General features: G+C 42.6%; 1 protein-coding gene across 3 annotated transcripts in view; it reads right to left on the bottom strand.

Moving 5' to 3' along the window:
* NAP1L1 (nucleosome assembly protein 1 like 1) overlaps positions 1-16,093 on the bottom strand; it is a 28,649-nt gene extending 12,556 nt beyond the window's left edge. For all 3 annotated transcript variants that reach the window (XM_042017714.1, XM_042017716.1, XM_042017715.1), the window contains exons 1-4: positions 16,069-16,093; positions 2,436-2,470; positions 1,643-1,731; positions 446-548 (exon numbers count right to left, since the gene is read on the bottom strand). In XM_042017714.1, coding sequence (XP_041873648.1) covers positions 446-548; positions 1,643-1,731; positions 2,436-2,452 — 209 coding nt within the window. In that variant the 5' untranslated portion in view covers positions 2,453-2,470; positions 16,069-16,093. The remainder of the gene's footprint in view (positions 1-445; positions 549-1,642; positions 1,732-2,435; positions 2,471-16,068) is intronic.
* Between the last annotated feature and the right edge of the window lie 287 nt (positions 16,094-16,380).

The following is a 16,380-nucleotide window of genomic DNA, read 5'->3' as shown; positions in this document are numbered from 1 at the left end:
TTGTCAAGAATTTATAGCAAGTTTTGATACATGAAAAAACCACATGAAGTGGTTTCCTCTATCAGCTAGTGGCTACACTCAAAGCATAAAATGACTATATTAGAGACACTAGGCCTCCAAGTATCTCTCTATAGTTTAAATAACTGATGTTTCATGACTAAGTCAAAGTTAAAAAAGAGATTCCAAGGAGCAGAAAAGTGTTTTAAGTGTGCCATATTGCAACTGCAGGGGAAAAGATCAGCCACTGTAAATATTAGCATTCCTTTCTTCATAAAAACTCAACTAAAAACTCTTCAATTCTGAGATGCATTACAGACAGACTGTATTCGTTTTTCTACTATCTGAGCAGCACGGTGGTTTATGACCACTAATGCCATAGACAATACTGTTCAGAAAGCAAAAGAACTATTTATAACACTCTGCTCATGCTAAACAAATGCTGTACCTTTCTACATATCCTGCAGATGTTCCTACGAGACCATCAAGTCTTTCCTGAAGGGCTGCAAGAATCTGAGGATTTTGCATCATCTGCACAGTCAACTGCCGAGCTAATTAAAAAAGAAAATTATGTAAGCAAAAAGTGCATCTTTTGGACTAATCTTGAAAGAAAGAATTGTGTATATAAAAAAAGAAAATTAGACAAGAATTACAGATGCAGAAGAACTGCTGAAAACTGTGTCAAGTTTCCCTACTACCAAAACATGTTTCTGATTTATAAAATCCAATTTCCCTCCAGAATTCCTACAGTATAATTTCCCCTCTGATTCTCACCTATAATAGCTAGGAAATCACTGAAAATACACATTATTCATCCCTAGGTTGCTGTGGGACACTTACCATTTAATTACTGTACGCCATTTAATTACTTCAGCTAGTGAATGTGTTCCCCAAAATTTTGCAATCCAGTTTTGAAAACACTTCTTTGAATAGGTTAGCAAAGCATAACATCTTGAGCAAAATGTTCTACTTTCATGTTATTATTCTTTTCAAGCAATCACATAACATGGCACTATTAGCAGTCCAAGTAATTTTTTTGCAGTTTATTAGTTATTTCTCTTCTGGCTAATTGCTCTTTAGATTCTACCTGTGCCCCCAGACCTTAAATACAAAGCATGAGTAAGACTGTTCAGCACTGACAAAACAAGCATTATGATATGCATTCATGTTTTTTCTTGAGGGGAAAAAAAACGATTTATTAATTTTAAGAGTGGTAACATTAAGCATAATTTGTTCTGTTCACAGTCAACTCAGCAGCAAAGTACTAATCAAAAAGTAAGATACACATACACATATATGTACATTAATTTTTTATACCCAAAGCTTCAGATTTGTGAAGTTTTTAACTGTTTACAGCTTTCAAATAATCCAGTCACATATCCACAACAATCCTGTCTTTCCCAATTATACAGATGGCCAGCACTGCCTGACCTGGTATTAACCATGACTAAAATGAGTAACTGCAGACAACAAATAAAAATCTCACAATTTAAAAAAAATGGAGTCCTTGCTTCAGAACTCAAAGACAATTGTACTTCTGAAATTCTTTTACCATTTCCTATTATTTTTTGCAGTAAAATCCTTTTAACACTAACTAGAAACCACATATGCTTAGATGTTTAGAAACTCTTTGTTTCAACATTACCTTTGCTGTTGGCATCTTCACCAGTTTCTTCTTCTTCTACTTCTTCAACATCTTCCATATCCTGTTGATCAAGTTCAGACTGTTCTTTGCTATTAGAAATATTCAAAAACAGCATCAATAGGTTAATTTTATAAAACACTATAATGAGTTTAAAGACACCAAACTAGAGATTGCATGGGTAGAAGCAAACTGTTGCATCTTTTGTTCTATGACAAACAAGTCTTAATAGCCAAAAAAAGCCAAATTTGCCTTCATAGAAGTTTCACATTTGACAAACCCAGAACAGTTTAAAGCATTAGCAACTTTCCAGAATTACAAAGTTTCCTTTCTGCAGAAGTCCTTCATCTCATGTTCTCATCAACAAGTCAAAGCCTCCTTCTGCTCTACATATCATCTTCCTTAAGACGTGCACGCCTTGAGAACTGTGGGTAGGTTCACCTAATCTATACTTCAAATGCCACAAAATAAGAGCACTCAAAGTACAGAAAAACCCTACAGAGAGTGAAACAATAGGAATGGGCAATACTATCTGTTTTTCCCCTCTGGAATTCCAACTAACATAGGAAGTTGACTCGTGCCTTCTTCCACTTTTATATTACTTATAATTAAGATCACAAACCCATTTATCATGAGCAACATAAGCTTTTCTCCCACATGCTATAAACCACAGGTCTTGCCACAGTGCTCAAGGGCAGTATCTAGACCCTGCCTATCCAGTATCTGGAGAGCCCAGCCATGTAAAGTACAGCACAGGACACACTCAGAGCCTCAGTAACCTACAGATTTTACTTACTTGTCTATGTCTGCCATTCTGCTAGATTTCAAACCCTAAGGGAAAAAAAAAAAAATCAACACGTAAGAACAGCAGCACTAGATTTCAGTTATAAACTCTGTGGTCACTTGCCACTAAAAAACACAAACCATGTCAGCTTTACGAAACATGAGTGATACATCTCTTATGCACATTTTGAGCTCTCAGTCTAAAACACACAGAAATACTGAAAAACTTTGTTCTGGTTTAGAACCTATAGATCCACTCACAAATTGAAGTACCAAGTATCAGCAAAATGCCATGTTGAGTTTTGGATCTTAGGACTGTATTATTATCACTGACTGAAAACTAGTCCTAAGTACAAAATTGGAATATAACCTGAGAAAAACTGAAGCAAAAAGTGTGCTGGTAACTATTTACTCATTTCCAGCATGTAATTGCAGACAGGGGATACTTAACAGCTAAATCAATTTAAGAATGAAGATGCCTTTCTGCGGCTTTACTTTTAATCCCAACTTTATAAAACCAATCCAAGTAGCTCATCAGAATATTCACAATATTGCAACATTTTACAAAAAAAATTGGTGCCAGGCTATTGAACATGACTAATTCCCATGTCCTGAATGATCATTAATTTCTTAAAATATCTCAGTATTATCATAAACATATTCCATACATAGTAACTAGAAACATTTAATATTGAGACTATTGCAAATCTTGCATACCATGAAGCACCTATGTTCCCAAACATATTATAAAATGAGTAACATTTTCTACCAGCAAAACAGTACTTGGGAGTCTAGTTTCCAAAAAGATGTTTCAGGTAACTTGAAGTCTAAGACAATACCAAGCACAAGAAAACACTGTCCTGTTACTGCCATCTTCCAGTAATTCAGGAGGCTCCAACCACCAGGAGTAATTCACTGGCTCACAAAGCATGGAAACCAATGCTTTAGAGTCTCTATTTTACCTGCTGTCCTGCAAACTAAAAAAACCTAAAAAAATTCAAGTTTCCTTCAGGAATTTCAACTTCTTATAATGCATTCCAATGGGAATTTTAGCAAAGTATTGGAGGGATGTGGTCCAGAAAAAGTGAAAACTGCATTTGATCTGTCCAAAATGTAACACAAAAACACAATCCCAGTAAGATCAGGATATTAACAGTCAATATGAAGAATCATGTTAGAATCTAAGCTTCAGAATTAAACACCTACATGTATGTAAATATAATCTAAAGATATTTTTCCTGCCATCATAACTACTTCCCAACAATTACATAGAAAGAAAGTATCTGATGGCCTCATTTAGGACCAAAACTTCATAGTGCAAATTAAAGACCTAGAATGTAATCCAAAAGATTCAATTCCCTAATATGCAGAGAAATGAAAGAATCAAGTACTTGTCCATCTGTATCAGAAAAATAATATAGTATTTGCTAATAAATAGAATGGCAGCACTGCTATAAACCAAAGTACATCTGACAGTTCAGTAACAGGAACTACAACAATGCCCTTGACTCATTTTATTCAGATCACATTTGCCTGTCTTGTGATTTTAGTTTTACACATGGATGCAGGCTGTCCATGTAACAATTTCAATGGCTCTCCTTCAAATACCATTCTCAAAGATAGCATGGATTGCACACCTACAGAAACTGAAAGCATACTACAATTACAACTCTCATATACAGGTCCCTGTTTTTCTTGAGCAACATAATTAGCATTAGTTTTGATTTACAGAACATTGTATCCATGCAAAATAGTCAACTTTTTCCTTACACACTTCCTCTTAACTTGTTTTTAATGCAGGACCATTTCACGGAGGCTGACAGTATTGCTGTGCAAAAGAACACAAGATGATGCACAGCTCACTTGCCCTTCCCCACATTTTTCTGCAAATGGAACACAGCGATGCTCCTTGCAGCGACCAGCATTTCCTCTCTCTGTTCTCCCTATCAAATAAAGCTTCAACATCCATAAAATGAAAGGCAGTTCTTTCAACAAACGTATGACCAGTGGCAGCACAAACCCTGTGGTCTCTCTTAGCCAGTGGGCTAGATGAAACAGCAGCTGAAACACCTTAGAGGTTTTCTGAAAGAGACCGACTTCTACAGTTAAACTTTTTTTTTCCTAAATGAAAATAAGGCTGTCTATGAACAAATGATGTCTAAAAACTTTAAGAAACAGCCATCCCATCTCCAACAACAGCCATTGGCCAATGCCTTGGAAAAAAGCAATGACATGGTAAGAATTCCCCCAGAAACACTTCTACCTTTCAATCACATTCAGAAAAAACACACTGGCTCAGAAGTGCAGGTATTCGACAATGTCATAAATTTTTATTTCAGAAGGGAGTCCTCATTTTCCCCCAAACCATGCAGGTAAGCTGATGATATCACTCAAGTTTCTGAGTTGCAATATTCAGCTCAGAACTAAGATTTTTCTACACTACACAACTGTGTAGCAGAGGAAGTTTCACCAGCAGTCTGGTGTTACTGAATTTCTCCCTGGGCCCTTGTTTTCACCCTCTGAACAACTACTTGTCATCATAAACTTTCATCCATCCTTTCACTGTTCATCCTCTTTCCAAGATCACTTCTGACCCTGCTAAAAGCATTCATCTTGCTACAGCACCCTGTGGGACTCCAGCATCTGCCTCTCTCCTCATAGCAATGGGCAGTTATCACCGTCTGCTTTCTAGCTCTTAAACAATCCATGCAAGCACTATGTTTTCAAATTATGGCCCAGTTCACTCAAAGATTTTGAAAAACGTTCTTCAAAGATTTTTTTTGAAATTAAAATAGACTGTATCAAGCAGCTGTCAACTTCAGAGCCTCCCTCTAGTGTTTCTCATATCCAATTTTTCCTATTCTCCTTGCATCAGTCTTTTTTTCATGTCCCATCCTTTAATCTTCCCTCCACTTTTTACACAACTCAGTATCAGAATGCATACAGTTGGAAGAGATCTTCTGAAAACTGAGGAGATACTAGTGTCTGTCACGACAATTATGTGCCAGCTCTAGACAACTGTTCTTGAGTAAGGAGACTATAAGGCACTGCCAAGAAAACTATGCTGGCAGACATTTAGGCTAATCTGTGCAACCCACTAGCATGGAAGAGATGTAGTTGCATTCCATTTTGTTTACTGTCATTTACTTAAACAACCATAAGCTTCTCTGCAAACACAGCTCTACTGGCTAAAAAAAGCCAAACAGAAACAAAACCACTGCAGAAATGCACTGAGAAAATGCATTCCTTAAGAGCAAACAAACTCCACTATCATCATGCAGTACCCAGTACAAGGTCCTGATCTAGTCTTCAAATATACTACATACCACAATCAGTAACGTTAGAATACATCACTGCAGTATTTATTTTGCACTATCTCCCCAACACTAAATATTTAAATATAGAACTCTTATCACTCACTCCACTTTCCATAAGACACAGCTGTCCTTCCCAGTTCATTCATAGGTGCATTTAGGTTTGTAGACAGCAGCTGTACCTTGGCATGTGAGCAACAAGAACCACTTCCATCACTCCCTGAAGTAGTTCCAGGGAGATATCAGTTCACCAGTTGTCAATGCAGGATTATAACAAACCTGGCTACTCCTGGTGTATTACTTCAAGCCTCAGTGTCTAGGTGATTGTTTTGGACTGAGATACTGCTTGGAATCTAAGCCTCCTCACTGCAAGAAAAGGCTTATGAGCACAAATAAAGGGTAGTCTCCACCCCTGTATAAAGCCAGCATGCAAAAAACCTTATTAGTAAAATATTTTATTTCCCTGTTACTTGAACAGCTACAGCCACTAGCTGTTTGAATGCAGTAGACTGCATTATGGTCAAATACAAAGGTGCCCACAGGCTTTGCTTACAATGTTTTGCTGCTCATTGTAAAAATATGCAGAAGAAAAGAAACAGTTACATTATCTTTGCAGTGCTTTAAAGAGAAAGTGTAGGAAGTCTGTGCTACAAAAAGAAAGCAAAAGTACAGAAAAGCAAGCTACTGTGTAAGTTTCCTAAAGGTTCAAATTTAAAACCTCTTTCATACAGGTATCTTAAGCCTGCCTGCCATCACAAGAAAGCATGTTCTTTATCAAAATGGAAAGGTTAGAAGACTAGCACTAGCTTACCCACAGTTTTGAGCACATCCTGCAGAATTATTAAAAATTAGAAAAATCCCCCTAAAATTTAAAACTTATCAAAACCGTATGACAATTTGCTATTTTCATTAGGCATAAAGATCACTTGATCTTGTTAATCTGCCATGTTTTTCAAGAAATGGAGTTTGATACATGCAGAATGTTCATGTATTCATCCTCAAGTTAGTCATAAGTGAGCTTTCAGTTTTCAAGGGTTATTGTTTCTTCACTAAGTGATTTTGCACAAGTGAAGATAGAAATACAAACTTTAAGTGTTCAGCACTTCCTAATCTTTCCTTTATCCACACAGAAACTAATCTGAATTTGCAGAGGCACCAGCCATGTTACAGCTAGGACACAGGCTTTGGTAAGAAAGCTTTTTTTTTTCAGACCAGCTTTACATGTCCCAAGTAAGCAGGCCACTATTAGATTACCCGGACATCCGCTCTCCCTCAGGAAGACAGGTCACAGCAAGGTGAACGACAAGTCAGCTGAGGCAGCAAGACATTCCTGAGACACAGTTCCTCCAGCAAAACAACAGCATTTTTGCACAAGCCCTAAGGCTGGCAGGCTCACAACACATCTCAGCTGCTCAGCATCTCTGAGCATAACATGCCACAAACAGTACCCATATCCTCCTTTTCAGGAAACACCTCTTACCCTTCTCTAGACAAACTGCTCACACAATTACCTTGGAATAGCAATTAAAAGAAATTTTTCAAGTTGTTCAAGAGTCACAAATGGGCTTTTTGAGGCCATGAGACGCCAACTACAGCCAAGCCTTGTTAAGCCACACTTTTAAAAGAAATACTCATTTTGCATAAACTGATTTCCTCAGAAGTCACTAATTCAGAGCACTACAAATACAAGTCAGCTTGTCCACAGACTAGCATATCAGCCTCTTCCTGTCCCTGGCAAGCCTTTGGGCAACTGAAAGCAATACATTAACAGAAAATACCTAAAACAAATGAGCCCTATAGGGCATTCAGAAGCCGCAATGTAACATAACAAACTAAGCAGTGGACTAAGTCAGATGCCAGCGAAGAAATGGGAGGTCCAGCTGGAGGACAGCTAGTTGTATTAAAAAAATCATCAGGATTAAGTCTGGTAAACTATTTGCAATGTGTGCAGAAACCAAAGGTGCCAGACAAATGACATCATACCAGCCAAGTTCAACTCTCACTAAAGACTGGGAAACTCAAGAGCAATACATTCACTACAAGTTACTTCAAACTGATGTTCTTGCCTAGAATTCCAGGACAACTTGTAAGATTTCTCCTTACATAATCATCATTAAATACAGAAAACAAAAATTAAAACAGTGTAGAGATCCATTAGAAAGCACTCTTTGACTGGAAATGTTCAAAATAATTGTCTGGAGTAGTTTCCTCAAAACCTCTAACAGAGGTTTGTAACTTTGAAGACCTCAGATGCTCTGCATAGTGATCTTAAAGGTCTTTTCCAACCTAAACAATTCTGTGAGAACTGAGTGAACTGCTTAAAAAGTGCACAGTACACGGTATAGAGCTTCACACTTCAAATGTCTTGGTACTACAACCCAAAAAATGCACCTATCATTCCAAAACTGTTAGTAGAAGCTATCCCACTTCTACTATATCACTGGGTAGGGAAATCGTTACGAGAGAAAAGAAGAAACCAGGAGAACATTTAGCTCTTCTTCAAAAAGAGCCAATCGAATAATACATCAGGCTGAAAATGCCATTTTAAAAAGGGAATAAAGTAGAAGACCGAGTGTTTCCTTTATACGTGTGAGATCAAATTCATGCATCTATTACCATTAGCATGAAAACTGGTCATAAAACAAGGGGAGAGTGTATCTATTATTATCCTGAGGGGAGATCTCATCACTCTCTACTACTACCAGAAAGGAGGCTGTAGCTGAGTGGGAAGTGGTCTCCTCTCCCAGGTTAACAAGTAACAGGATGAGAGGAAATGCCCGCAAGTTATGCCAGGGCATGTTTAGATTGTATATTAGGAAAACTTTCTTCACTGAAAAGGTTGTCAGGCATTGAAACAAGCAGCCTAGGGAAGTGCTGCAATCACCATCCCTGGAAGCATTCAAAAGATATGTAATGTGGCACTCGAGGATACAGTTAAGCAGTGAACACAGCAGTGCTGGGTTAACAGCTGGACTCAATCTTAGAGGAGAGGCCTTTTTCAACCTAAACAATTCTATGTTTCTATGATTTAACATGGCAGATAAACATGTTAAACAGATTATATCATTCATCTTGGGGAAAAAATATGCCTTCTCAGGAAAGCTGAAGGTCCCAAAAAAAAAAAAAAAAATCAATGTCAATTAAATGAGCAGAGCAGTGAAGTGCTACAACATCAAGATACCATATCTATGTGATGAAAGACATTATCAACCACCAAACTCCCCAGAGACAATTCCTTTATTAGTGCATCAAAATTATTATGTTAACAAAAGATTTCTAACTGTTAATGTAGGAGCAAATTTGACAAAATTTATTTAAATTTTCAAATCTAGAGTAGATAATTAAAACTGTCTGCCCAAATACAAGCACAGAAAACAGGAGTGTGATACAATAAAGACGACAGTACTAATATAGAAGCTACTAAGTTCTGGATAGAGAGACTAAGGAGCTAATGGTCAGTGGAAGCATCAGGTGCCTCAATACAGTAACAAGAAGGTGACACCGGACCCTTGCAGTAATTCAAATCCCTTCATTTTGACACAACTTACTGTGCTAGCACCAACTCATCCACTATGTGCAAAAGACATGCACAGTTAACAACAGAAATGCTAACTGGCATGGCAACATATGGGAATCCTTAGCAGAAGCTGAAGTAAGGTCTCCTGACCAAGCAGAAAAGGGTAAGAAATTCAGAAGAGAAGCGGCATTTCACAAAACACACTCCGAACTTCTAGCTATGTGCATGTGCTTAAATATCTGTACTAGTTTGAAAACAAACCAGTGGGAGGCACCAAGTCAGAATAACAATTTAATGGAAATTAAAGAAAAGGGAAAAAAAAAGGTAAAAGAAAACACTGTCAAACTGACAGAGTCAAGGTACAACCTGACACCCTGTTAGGCAGGGTGGTGGTAGCAGTCTGGTAGAATGGTGGCTGCAGTCCTCTGAAGCAGTGATCCTGTAGTAAAACAGTCTGCTCTTCCTCAGGAAGTCCAATGGTGGCTGTGTAGCTCCTGTCCTCTGGAAATCCAGTGGGAAGCCGGTGTCTCTAGTGTTCAGCCTCAGATTATATCCACGATGGGATGCTTGGTTCCTCCCTCTGGGTGGAGCATCTCACAATGGGGTAACGAGTCATGAGGCAAAGTGTTGATTAGGCTCATTAACAGAAGATAGTCCGGAGGGAGTTATCTCTGAGTCAGGCGGCAGGACAATGATGGGCAATTAACAGAAAGATAGTCTGGGGGGAGGAGGCAAGGAAACACTGCCCCACCTGATTTCAACAGCTGATGGGGATGGTAATAGAATACACTGCAACCCAGGACATTATCCACCCCTTATTCTATTACCATCTACATTATCCCAAATCAATACCTTCTTAAACTCTAAAACACACATACATATAGATATATATATATACACAGTGAAACCTACACACCGCTCTCACCTAAGATTAGGTCTCCTTGTGGTACACAACGGGTTTCCCCATCTTTCTGCATTACCCACCAAGTGCAACCAGGTCCTTGAGCAAAGACAATCCCACGGATGGGTTTGTCTTTGCCTGAGGTGGGATTAATCCAAACAGTCTTTCCTAAAATACCTCTCAGGTGTACCGCAGGGACTCTATCTCCATCCACTGTGTGCAAGGGTTCAGACTCGGCAGGACCAGCTCGATTGATGGACCCTCGGGTATTGACTATCCAGGTGGCCTTTGCTAAGTTCACTTCCCAATTTTTGAAGGTCCCCCCACCAAGTGCCTTTAGGGTAGTTTTAAGTAGTCCATTGCAGCGTTCAACTTTTCCAGCAGCTGGTGCATGATAAGGAATATGATATATCCATTCAATACCGTGTTCTCTGGCCCAGGTGTTGATGAGGCTGTTCTTAAAATGAGTCCCGTTGTCTGACTCGATCCTATCAGGGGTGCCATGTCTCCACAGGACTTGCTTTTCCAGGCCCAGGATGGTGTTCCGGGCTGTAGCATGAGGCACAGGGTAGGTCTCCAGCCATCCAGTGGTTGCTTCAACCATGGTCAACACATAGTGCTTGCCTTGGCGGGTTTGGGGAAGGGTGATGTAGTCAACTTGCCAGGCTTCACCATACCTGTACTTTGACCATCGTCCACCGTACCACAGAGGCTTCACCCGCTTGGCCTGTTTGATTGCAGCACAGGTCTCACAACTGTGGATGACCTGTGAGATGCTGTCCATGGAAAGGTCCACCCCTCGGTCACGGGCCCATCGGTATGTTGCATCTCTCCCCTGATGACCAGAGGCATCATGGGCCCAACGAGCTAGGAATAATTCTCCCTTGTGCTGCCAGTCCAGATCCACCTGTGATACTTTCACCTTGGCAGCTCGGTCCACCTACTCATTGTTGCGATGCTCTTCATTAGCCCGACTCTTGGGTACGTGCGCATCCACGTGTCGAACCTTCACGGTCAGCTTCTCTACTCGGGCAGCGATGTCCTGCCAAATCTCAGCAGCCCAGATGGGTTTCCCTCTGTGCTGCCAGCTGGCCTTTCTCCAGCGATCCAGCCATCCCCACAGAGCATTAGCTACCATCCATGAGTCGGTGTAGAGATAGAGCCTCGGCCACTTCTCTCGTTCAGCAATATCCAAAGCCAGCTGGACGGCTTTAAGCTCTGCAATCTGACTCGATCCACCTTGTCCCTCAGCAGCTTGTGCAACTCATCGTGTGGGGCTCCATACTGCAGCTTTCCACTTTCGATTAGCGCCTACAATTTGGCAGGAACCATCAGTGAAGAGGGCAAAACGTCTTTCAGTCTCCGGTAGCTCATTATATGGTGGGGCTTCCTCAGCACGAGTCACTTGCTCTTCCTCTTCTTCAGAGGATAATCCAAAAGTCTCACCTTCAGGCCAGTTTGTTATAATTTCTAGAATCCCAGGGCGATTCGGGTTTCCAATACGGGCACGCTGTGTGATGAGGGCGATCCACTTACTCCATATGGTGTCGGTGGCATGATGCGTGGAAGGAACCTTTCCCTTGAACATCCAATCCAGCACCGGTAGTCGGGGTGCCAGAAGCAACTGTGCTTCAGTGCCAATTACCTCTGAGGCAGCTTGGACTCCTTCATAGGCTGCCAAGATTTCCTTCTCTGTGGGAGTGTAGTTGGCTTCAGACCCTCTGTAGCTTCGGCTCCAGAATCCCAGTGGTCGGCCACGAGTCTCACCAGGCACCTTCTGCCAGAGGCTCCAGGACAGACCATTGTTCCCGGCTGCAGAGTAGAGCACATTCTTCACCTCTGGTCCTGTCCTGACTGGGCCAAGGGCTACTGCATGAGCGATTTGCTGCTTGATCTGGGCAAAGGCTTGCTGCTGTTCGGGGCCCCAGTGGAAATCATTCTTCTTGCGGGTAACCAGGTAGAGAGGGCTCACGATCTGGCTGTACTCGGGAATGTGCATCCTCCAGAAACCTATGGCGCCTAGGAAAGCTTGTGTTTCCTTCTTGCTGGTCGGTGGAGACATCGCAGTGATCTTATTGATGACCTCGGTGGGAATCTGACGTCGTCCATCTTGCCATTTCACTCCCAGGAACTGGATCTCTTGGGCAGGTCCCTTGACTTTGCTCCTTTTGATGGCAAAGCCAGCTTCCAGGAGAATCTGGATGATTTTCTCTCCTTTCTCAAACACTTCCTTTGCTGTGTTTCCCCACACGATGATGTCATCGATGTATTGCAGATGTTCTGGAGCCTCACCCTTTTCCAATGCAGTCTGGATCAGTCCGTGGCAAATGGTGGGACTGTGCTTCCACCCCTGGGGCAGTCGGTTCCAGGTGTATTGCACACCCTTCCAGGTAAAAGCAAACTGGGGCCTGCATTCTGCTGCCAAAGGAATGGAGAAGGCGGCATTGGCAATGTCAATAGTGGCGTACCACTTCGCTGCTTTGGACTCCAGCTCGTACTGAAGTTCCAACATGTCCGGCACAGTGGCACTCAATGGTGGCGTGACCTCATTCAGGCCACGGTAGTCCACCGTCAGCCTCCATTCTCCACTGGACTTACACACTGGCCATATAGGGCTGTTGAAAGGTAAATGGGCCTTGCTGACCACCCCTTGGCTCTCCAGTTTGCGAATCATCTCATGGATGGGAACCACAGAGTCTCTGTCGGTGCAGTATTGCCGGCGGTGCACTGTTGCTGTGGCGATTGGCACCTGTTGTTCTGCAACTCTTAGCAGTCCCACGGCAGAGGGGTCATCTGAGAGGCCAGGCAATGTACTCAGTTGTCTGATATCTTCTGTCTCCACAGCAGCTATCCCAAAAGCCCAACGATGTCCTTTTGGGTCCTTGAAATACCCATTTCTGAGATAGTCTATGCCGAGAATGCACGGGGCCTCCGGGCCAGTCACGATGGGGTGTTTCTGCCACTCGTTCCCAGTTAAACTCACTTCAGCTTCCAGTATAGTCAGCTGCTGGGATCCTCCTGTCACCCCAGAAATAGAAATGGGTTCTGCTCCCACATACCTTGATGGCATCAGAGTACATTGAGCACCGGTGTCAACCAAAGCCGTGTATCTTTGTGGGTCAGATGTGCCAGGCCATCGGACCCACACAGTCCAAAAGACCCGATTCTCCCTTTCCTCTACCTGGCTAGAGGCAGGGCCCCTCTATTCCTGGTCATGTTGCATGTTGCTCCCTTCCGGTGAATACGTTCCTGAGGTCCCTTCAAGAGGATCGGTCATATTATCATTCCGGTATCGTCTGGAGTTCTGTGTGCGGGAGACCGGAGCAAGGTTGACTCTAGATGCGCTTCTTGTGGTAGTTGTCCCTCTTTTTAGTTCACGTACCCGAGCTGCTAAGGAGGAGGTGGGTTTTCCATCCCACTTACTCATGTCTTCTCCATGTTCCTGAAGGAAAAACCGGAGGTTACCTCGTGGGGTGTATCCTCTCTCCCTGGTTGGGGGTCGCCAGCTCCTAATGGCAGAGACTCTTGTTGGTTCTGGTGAGATCTGGTAAATCTCTTCCTTAAGTTCCTTTTTCAATTTCTGATGGCCTTCTTCAATCAAGCTCCGGACTTGCCCAGCCAAAAGACTTGTTTCCACGGATGAGACATGGGTGCGAAACGGGGCTGTGACGGTGTCCTCGTAAATCCTCAGTTTGTTCACCAAGACGCCCACCCTGTCCTCGCCTTCCCTCCATTGCAGCGTTGCCAGGTAACGGGAGTATATCTCTGGTCCAAGGCGTGCGAACCTCAACCACATCTGTGACGTGCACTGGACGCCATCTGGGCTCTTAGGAAATCTCTCATCTTCTGAGAAAATGATCTCCAGCACAGCCAATTCCCTCAGGCACCGGATACCTTGTTCCATTGTGTTCCATTTTCCTTGGTGCACCTGGAGGTCTTCTTTACAGAGATACCTGTCCCTTACACTTGTAAGCAGTCGCCGCCAGAGGCTGAGGGTTTCTTGGGTTCTCCCGATCCCCTGGTCAATGACCACATCCCGGGACAGAGATCCCAGTTGCCTGGCCTCACTTCCGTCCAGAATGGTGTCATTGGCTGCAGCGTCCCAGATGCGGAGCAGCCAGGTCAGGATAGACTCGTTCGTCTGGCGGGTGAATTCCCTCCGCAGGTCACGCAGCTCACCCAGGGATAGCGACCGAGTGATGATCTCTGGCTCTGCCTCTTCTGCTGGGTGCGAAGGTCCTGCTGCATCCTCGTCAGTCACTATGCGGACTGATTTGCTTTTTGATTTCTTCTTCTGCATGGGGGCAACTGCAATTGGTTTAGGCTGTTCTGGTTCAGTGATGGTTTGCATGGGGATGCTGACAGTGCTTTTGGTTCCTTTCTCCTCTGAGTCAGTCTGTGTAGACATGGACGCTGTTGTTTTACATTTGGTTCCTTTCTCCTCTGTGACAGTCTGTGTAGAGATGGATGCGGTTGCTTTGCTCTTGGTTCCTTTCTCCTCTGTGACGGTCTGCGTAGAAATGGATGCAGTTGCTTTGCTTTTGGTACCTTTCTGTGTGACAGTCTGTGTAGACATGGTATTTGCTGCTTTGCTCCTTTTTACCTCCTCCTCAAGCAGACGTTGCACCACACTAAGTAGTGTTTTGTTTCTAAGCATGGTGTACACAATGCAGGCCATAGAGAAAAAAGAGAAGAGAACTGACAAGAAGATTATACCATCCTTAACATCCAGAGGGAACTCAATTTTTTCAAAAACTGCTGTGCCTGGCCTGAAAGGCTGGAAGAAACCACTCTCTACTCCTCCCACCAGGGGCTGGCTGTGATTGTTGAAGAGGTCCCAGACATAGGAGCCCAGATAGGACAGCCAAACAAAACTGAGTATATATTCCGAATGGTATTCATCGCCTCGCAGGTTATTATGCTATAGACATAATAAACCAATAAAGCAATTCTCATACCATTCCCTGGTTTTAGCAGGAGTAATACAACAGGCAGGCAGTTCCCCATGTGAGGAAAAATATAAAGAGCAAGATACAGTACCCATGCAGACCAGCTGAGCACCACGGTGAATAGATTTCTGTTTATACAAAATTGTAATTCTGACTTTTTCTCAGAGCAAGCCCCACACATTGGGCGCCAAATTATGTACTAGTTTGAAAACAAACCAGTGGGAGGCACCAAGTCAGAATAACAATTTAATGGAAATTAAAGAAAAGGGAAAAAAAAAGGTAAAAGAAAACACTGTCAAACTGACAGAGTCAAGGTACAACCTGACACCCTGTTAGGCAGGGTGGTGGTAGCAGTCTGGTAGAATGGTGGCTGCAGTCCTCTGAAGCGGTGATCCTGTAGTAAAACAGTCTGCTCTTCCTCAGGAAGTCCAATGGTGGCTGTGTAGCTCCTGTCCTCTGGAAATCCAGTGGGAAGCCGGTGTCTCTGGTGTTCAGCCTCAGATTATATCCACGATAGGATGCTTGGTTCCTCCCTCTGGGTGGAGCATCTCACAATGGGGTAACGAGTCATGAGGCAAAGTGTTGATTAGGCTCATTAACAGAAGATAGTTCGGAGGGAGTTATCTCTGAGTCAGGCGGCAGGACAATGATGGGCAATTAACAGTAAGATAGTCTGGGGGGAGGAGGCAAGGAAACACTGCCCCACCTGATTTCAACAGCTGATGGGGATGGTAATAGAATACACTGCAACCCAGGACAATATCCAAGATGGGAAGCACTCATACCACCAAGGGCTAGATACATTCCTTTCATAAAGGGAACACCCAGTTTCTCTTCTAAACGATCTTCCAGTCTGAATGACTGTTAATTTAAAAAACGTTTTAAGCATTTCTTTGTACAGTGTTAGACCTTCAGTCGCACAAGTAACAGCAGGTCAAGAGACAGAGGCTGCCACAAGCACGTACCTTTTATAACAACTCACGAAAAGGGTTAAGCAAGTTTGAAGTTACTGTGAAACCGTACTGCTACATCTCAGCTTACGGTAATATGGCAAAATTCAGAATCTGGCTGTAGAGAACAAAAAAAAAAAAATCACTAAAACATGATAATGCTGAACCAAGTAACACAACACAATTAACTGAAACTGTCTGCTCTCTCCCCTTCAAGTGTTTTTTCTTTTGCACTCTCTAATAACTCCTGAGGTAGAGGCATCAACTTCAGCCATTTGCCAATGCAACTATTTCACTAGTGCTTACAGGCCTCTGCACAATACATGT

Source organism: Corvus kubaryi, unplaced genomic scaffold (assembly GCF_017639235.1).
Source record: "Corvus kubaryi isolate FWS band 111438036 unplaced genomic scaffold, C.kubaryi_AGA036_p1.0 137, whole genome shotgun sequence".
NCBI lineage: Eukaryota > Metazoa > Chordata > Aves > Passeriformes > Corvidae > Corvus > Corvus kubaryi.
Note: the sequence above shows the minus strand (reverse complement) of the source record. Positions and strands in the feature narration are given on the sequence as shown.